Source organism: Nicotiana tomentosiformis, chromosome 2 (genome assembly GCF_000390325.3).
Source record: "Nicotiana tomentosiformis chromosome 2, ASM39032v3, whole genome shotgun sequence".
In the NCBI taxonomy this organism is placed as follows: Eukaryota; Viridiplantae; Streptophyta; class Magnoliopsida; order Solanales; family Solanaceae; genus Nicotiana; species Nicotiana tomentosiformis.
This window is the reverse complement of record NC_090813.1, coordinates 158,232,664-158,240,199: the sequence shown is the minus strand read 5'-3', so window position 1 is coordinate 158,240,199 and position 7,536 is coordinate 158,232,664. Positions and strand designations below refer to the sequence as shown.

Genomic DNA, 7,536 nt, shown 5'->3' with positions numbered 1-7,536 from the left:
GGCCTTCAAGTATGAAATCACTCTACTGGGAACATAGTCTAGAGAACCTCGCCACTCAATCCGTGGCCACCCCAGCATCGCCAACGTCACGATCTTAGCGTGACAATCCAAAACAGCATGACATGGAGACAACCAGTCCATATCCAGGATCACATTGAAATCAACCATACTAAGCAATAAGAGATCAACTCTAGTCTTCAATCCACCAATAGTCACTACACACGATCAATTTACACGGTCCACAACAATAGTATCACCCACCAACGTAGATACATAAACATATGAAACTAGAGACTCACAGGGCATATCCAAATAATGAGGAAAATACGATGATACATACGAATAAGTGGAACCAGGGTCAAATAATACAGAGGCGTCCCTATGGAAAATTGAGACAATACCTGTGATCACTGCATCTGAAGCAATGGCATCTGGTTTGGCAGGAAGAGCATAGAATTGGTCCTGACCGCCACCTGAACGGCCTCCCCCTTTAGGGCGACCTCCAGCTGACTAAGCCCTACCCCGAGCTGGCTGAGCGGGTGGTGTAGCTGCTGGTGCTGGTGCCATCGGCCGAGAACTCTGCTGTGGAGTCTCACTCAATAACCTAGGGCAATCTCTCTTGATATGACCAAGATCCCCGCACTCGAAACAACCCCTCCTCTAACGGAACTGCTGCTCCTGATACCCCGAGGAACTACCCGTAGAAACCTGAGCGGACAAGGCATGGTGAGAACTCTGCGCTGGTAGTGCACTGAATGAAGACTGGCCTGAGCGAGCAATGTAAGAACCGTGGCTAACTGATGAACCACGATGAGCTGGTTGAGTCATCTGAGCATGTATGTAAGAACGTCCCCTACCGTGGTGGAACTGACACTCGGAAGGAATACCACTAAAACCACCCGATCCACGAGGCCTCTTGGCCTCCCTCTCATCCCGCTCCTGGCTGCGGACCATCACTATATGTCGAGCAATGTCGACTACCTCATCAAACGTAGCGCCAGATACCCTCTCTCGAATCATAAGCAACCGTAGGTGATATGTGAGGCCATCAATAAACCTCCTGATCCTCTCCCTATCAGTGGGAACTAGCCATACTGCATGACGAGCCAACTCAGAAAACCTCATCTCGTACTGCGTCACAGATATGTCATCCTGGCGTAACTGCACAAACTGTCTGCGTAGTTCCTCTCTACGAGACTGAGGCACGAACTTCTCCAAGAAGAGGACGGAGACTCCTGCCATGTAAGTGGTGTCGCACCGATCGACCTACCCCTCTCATAAGCCTCCCACCAACTGAAGGTAGCCCCAGAGAACTGAAAAGTAGTGAACGAGACCCCACTGATCTCCAGAATACCTACTGTATGGAGAATCCTCTGACACTTATCCAAGAAGCCCTAGCATCCTCCGCCTCTGTACCACTGAAAGATGGAGGCTGGAGTCTCCTAAACCTCTCCAATATTCGCTGCTCATCATCAGACATAATAGGAGCCACATGGGCCTGAGCAGCTGCAACCGGCTGGGCTGGTAGTGCCCCCGGTGTCTAGAGTCCCTGCATCACCTGCTCTGGTGTGCGGGCGGCGGGAGTCTGCGTACCTCCCCCGGCCTGAGAAGTGGTTACTGCAGCTGGAACAGAGACCGCCTGAGCAAGACTGGTGCACACGGTTAGAATCCGAGCTAAGGCCTCCTGAAGGCCTGGAATCACGATGGGCATAGCTGGTGCCTGAGCTGGCCCCACTGGCTCATCCACATCCGGAACGTGCTCCTGAACTGGGGCAACTGGTGGATCTGCAGGTGCTGCCCTAGCTGCTGTACGAGCTGCACCTCTGCCCCTACCGCAGCCTTTATCGTCACCTCGGCCTCTCGCGGCCCTGACTGGTGGTACCGGTGGCTGTCCGTCCTGTCTAGTAGTACGTGTCCTCACCATATGTGAGAGAATAGAACAACAAAAGTTTAATTACCAGAATCAATAGATTCGCTGGACAAGGATTCAAGAATATGAAGTTTCCTAAGGGTTCGACATCCTCTCGAAGATAAGTACAGACATCTTCTTACCGATCCATGAGACTCTATTAAATATGCTCATGACTCGTGAGACCTATGTAACCTAGGCTCTGATACCAACTTGTCACGACCCAAATCCTAAATTGTCGTGATGGCGCCTATCGTGGTACTAGGCAAGTCGACATTTACAAAGTTTGACAGAAAATGAATAAAAGTAGTCTTAAATGAAAATATTCTCATAAACGGAGTAAAAACCCAAAACACAAATGCGAAAAAATAACTCCCAAATCGGGGTGTCACTGAGCTTATGAGCATCTATACATCACCAGTCTAAAAAAAAAGGTCTACAAGAGTCTGTATCAAAATAAAAATAAAGAAAAGATAAGGAAAGAGAAATAAGGACCTCAAACGCCGGGCATCTACTTCGTAATCTCCAAAGATTGACCATGCACAATATCAACATCCACCGTGTCCGAAAACACATGGATCTGCACATGAAGTGCAGGGTGTAGCGTGAGTACAACCAACTCATTATGTAACAATAATAAATAAGGAACTGAAAGATAGTGACGAGCTACACAGTTATAGTTCATTTTCAGTAATCTCAACAAGAAAGTAGACATGCTTTCAAATCCGGCAACTTAAGTCAAATCAGTTTATACATGCCAAGTTCAAGTAAAAATCGAAAATAATATCTCCCAGAAGTTTCAAAACAGTGACATATAGCAGCTATGGGCAACAACAATGAAAGCAAATACCGCCTCTCAGGGCAACAGTCACTCAGTCTTCCTCAATAGCTCATCACTTGTCTCTCAACCCTCAACACTCACACTCAATAGGTACCTACGTTCACTGGGGGTGTACAGACTCCGGAGGGGCTCCTATAGCCTAAGCGCTATAATCCGTATGGACTACTCACGTACTGCACGGACAACTCACGTGCTATAATAACATATCAGTATTCGCACGGACAACTCACGTGCTATAGTATCATATCAGGATCCGCACGGACAACTCACGTGCTACAGTATAAATATCTAGATCCGCACAGACAACTCACTTGCTATGGTATCAATATCTCACCATCAGGATCTCGGCCTCACTCAGTCATCAACCTATCTAGTCTCACGGGCTCTCAGTAATCATAGAAATCAAACCAAAACAGAAATGATATAACGTATCAACAAGGAATAACAAAGACCGAGGTAAAATACGCATGTAAGACTAGGACTGAGTACAACTAGCAATTTGCAAGTAATTCAACAGGTATCACGGCCTTTGTGGGTCCCTACAGTATCAACACATAGCCTAAACATGATTTCTAACATGATTTACAGTCAAATTTCTATAACACATGGAGAGTATATAGCTAACAACAAGTTATTCAACTTTACAGGTTCACGGAATGGACCAAGTCACAATTTCCAAGGTGCACGCACACGCGCCTGTCACCTATCATGTGCATCACCTCCGAAACAATCACATAATACGTAAATCCGGGATTTTATACCCTCAGAACCAGATTTAGAACTGTTACTTACCTTAATCCGAGCAAATCTCTACTCCAACACACCTTTGCCTCGCAAATCGGCCTCCGAATGCCTCAAATCTAACCACAAACAATTCGATATAGTCAACACGAGCTAAAAGAATCAATTCCATAAGAAATACTAAGCTTTAAGTTAAAAGTCAAAAAGTCAACTCAAAAGTCGGGCCCCGGGCCCACGCCTCAGAATCGGGTAAAAGTCACAAAATCCGAATACCCATTCGACTACGAGCTTAACCATACCAAAATTAGTCAAATTTGATCACAACTCGACCCTTAAATCCCCAAATTATAGTTTATGAAGTTTCTACAATTTCTTCCAAATTTTCATCTCAAAGTACTAATTAAATGATGAAACCAATGATATATTCATGTATATTAACCAAATCCGAGTTAGAATCACTTACCCCGATAATTTTCTTAAAAAACCCACGAAATATCGCCACAAACCGAGCTCCCAAAGTCCAAATGTGAAATAATACCCAAACCCTCATTTATATAGTACACGGTCTGCCCTCCAAAGTTTTGACGCATATTGTTTTGGTGCGGTCGCACATCCCAGGTTCTGCGGCCGCGATCCAAATTGAGCGGCTACACTTCAGCAAAATCTACACTACGAGGCTTTAGTAAATTGGCCATAACTTTTTGTAAAAATGTCCAAATGATGATTGCTTTACCTTTTGGGAAGCTAGACACAAAGGGCTACAACTGTTGTTTTTGGATCATCTCCAAATTCCTTATAGATCAAAAGATATAAGCTTCCGAAATCACACCATAGAACCTGCAGAATCTCCGATCTTCGGCCACGAGAAGAATTGTGCGATCCGCACTTTTCCTCTACGGTCCGTACTTTTTCTCTGCTATCCACACTTTTTCTCCCAGGTCCGCACTTGAGGCTTTGCCTCAGCACTCCAAAATGTGCCCCCGCACTTCCAATGGTACCAGAACAATATCAGAGTGCCGAAATGACCAGGCTCGCTCAAAACTCACCCCGGAACACACCCGAGCTACTCGGGACCCCGTCCGAATATACCAACAAGTCCTAAAATATCATACGAATTTAGTCGAACCCTCAAACCACCTCAAAAAATATCAAAAACATGAATTGCATATAAATTCAAGCCTAATGAACTTTGAAATTTTCAAATTCTGCGAATGACGTCAAAACCTATCAAATCACGTCCGATTGGCCTCAAATTTTGCACACAAGTCACAAATGACACCACGAACCTACTCCAATTTTCGAAAATCCAATCCGACCCTGATATCAAAAAGTCCACTCCCGATCAAACTTTTCAAAATTTTAATTTTCGCCATTTCAAGCCTAATTTCACTACGGACCTCCAAATCACAATTTGGACACGCTCCTAAGTCCAGAATCGCCCAACGGAGCTAACGGAACTATCAAAATTCAAATCTGAGGTCGTTTACACATAAGGCAACATCCAGTCAACTTTTCCAACTTAAGCTTTCAATTAAGAGACTAAGTGTCTCAATTCATTCTGAATTCCTTCCGGACCCGAACCAACTAATCCGATAAGTCACATAATAATTATAAAGCACATAAAGAGCAGAAAAATAAAGAAACGGAACTACAACTCTCAAAATAGCCGGTCGAATCGTTACACTACCTTTTTTTTCTCTAAAAGTGTAGGCTCAATTACAGAAGCAAACATTGAAAAGGTAAATTGAGTTAGACTCGAGCTCAATATTCTAGTAACATAACAATCGATAAATTCAAAAGTATTCGACTCGAACTTGATTTTGATAATATAAAATCTTAGTTGATCTCAATTTGATTGATTCAGATTGGTTTGTCATTTAGCAAGCTCGGTTAAGTTTATTTTAGCTCCACGTAACACCCAAGCCTATGTGTGATTGGGGTAAATACGTAGCTCGACTCTTAAAGTGATAGTGGATAGTGGTTGAATACATGATCAAGCCACCTGCGAGAACGATATTGTTTTTATCAATAAGGACTAACGATGGAGTGGAAAGTATTCTTGTTCTTAGTTAACCTTTTTTTATTAGAGATCTAATATAAAATCGTTTTATTAGAGAAAGTTTTATCCATCCAATGTGAAATTTTTTGAATATTAATCGAATTTCATTATAAGTATAGAAAACAAAAGAAAAGAAAGTGATGTCTTTGAAAGACTCTTATGAATATATTGAAGTTTTCTTCTTATGAATAAGTAGAGCAAATAGTAGTAGTTGATTAGACCTTCGAAATGTCCCATCAAAATGAAAAGAGGGTCGGTGATTACCCCTATGATCATTGGCCCATTTGAATACATCAATTATTGCAATACACTAAACAAAAGCCACCTATCCCATCCCCGCACATCATCCACAAACACGTCTTACTATCTCATGATTAAAAAATAATTTTCAATTTTATTATGTTTACAAATCATATATAAAAGAAGTCTTTCTGCCTTTATAAAATAGGAGTAAGGCTGCGTATAGAATTAAGTTGAGTTTGTTGTTGTATAAAAAGAAATAGAAAAACCATAAACAAAACAAGGGTTCGAGATAAAGAATTTATCCGAATATAAGCTGATAGATTTAACTCAAATACAAAGTCTAAAAGCTTCGACTCTAATTGGTCTAAGGTCTTAATTTATTCTGAAAGTATATGTTAATTTCGCGATTAGTACTCCCTCCGTTTTAATTTAGATGAGATAGTTTGACTCGACACGAAATTTAAGAAAAAAGAAGAAGACTTTTGAAACTTGTGGTCTTAAAAGCTTAAGGGGTAAAAACTTTGTGGGTCATGACATTTGTGTGGTTATAAAAGGCTTCTCATTACGGATAAAATGCGTAAAATGAAGAGTTTAAAATTGAATTATTTTTAAATTTAGAAATGTGTCATTTATTTTGGAACAGACTAAAAAGGAAAGTAGCTCATCTAATTTGAAACGGAGGGAGTATTTATTTTCATGTAGCTCATAAGCTTTTAATTAATCTTGCTGCTACCTTCTCTGATAATAATGGTGAAACTATACTTCGTGGCTTCACTAAAAGAAATGATTTAGTATAAAATCCAAAAGAAAGAGAAACCCTCTATGAGAAAAACATGAAACATTAACTAGAGCATTTGACATTGGTCTTCTGCTTCTTTTGATTGACCATATATGGTCTTTCCAAAAAGATGAACAACCTAACAGAGTCCAAAAGTATACTTTTGGAGATTAATAAAAGCTAAAACCTTAGTTTTGTCTCATTAGTACCATATGATTAGGAAAAGGCTAGCTAGTTTCCTGTTTTCAATCCTTAATTTGTTGTAACTAAATATATATACTTAAGCTTTTGATTAGTTGCTTTTCTTTAATCATTTGTATATTCAAGAGTGCATCCTAACATGTGGGCATCATCTACATAAAGTGGTAGGAATTGTGACGAATCTTAGTGGCGTTTTAAATGGAAGAGAGGCTACGATTATTGTCAAATCTCGCTCACACCTGCGTGAGAAGTCAAGCCACTTTGACCTATTGAACTGGTAAAATATGGTTATGACATATTGCTAACAAGGGAACCGACACCAAAGCAAGCTTTTTCTAGCTGAATCAACCTAGATCAAAGACCGAAGAACCATCCAAGAAGCACATCTCTAGTCGCCAAATCGAAATCAGATAACATCGTCTTTGTCTCGACTCAAAATCCCACTAAGTCGTGATGGAACCTCACCCAACCCCCTAAATAAGCAAAATAATATAAGTTACAACTAAATTGAGAAATCAACAATATATACAATATAAACTACAACCAAATCTAATACAACTATCCCAAGGAATGATAGTACAAGTCATGAGTCACTATGATTTATATTTAAAAAATTAATTTGAAGAATAAATACAATATCTGTTTGGAGTTTACATAAACAGAGGCTAAATCCTGAACTACCATGAACAAGAGGTAGATTGAATATGTAACGCAGGTACATTTTCAATGCAAGGCTTCGTCTTCCACAGCTACGCAGCTCCAAG

The 7,536-nt window shown here is 41.0% G+C and overlaps 1 protein-coding gene across 1 annotated transcript; it reads right to left on the bottom strand.

Moving 5' to 3' along the window:
- Positions 1-660: 660 nt before the first annotated feature.
- On the bottom strand, positions 661-1,242 carry LOC138905932 (uncharacterized). Its single transcript, XM_070194445.1, has one exon. The coding sequence runs from the start codon at positions 1,240-1,242 to the stop codon at positions 661-663; it is 582 nt and encodes a 193-aa protein (XP_070050546.1).
- Between the last annotated feature and the right edge of the window lie 6,294 nt (positions 1,243-7,536).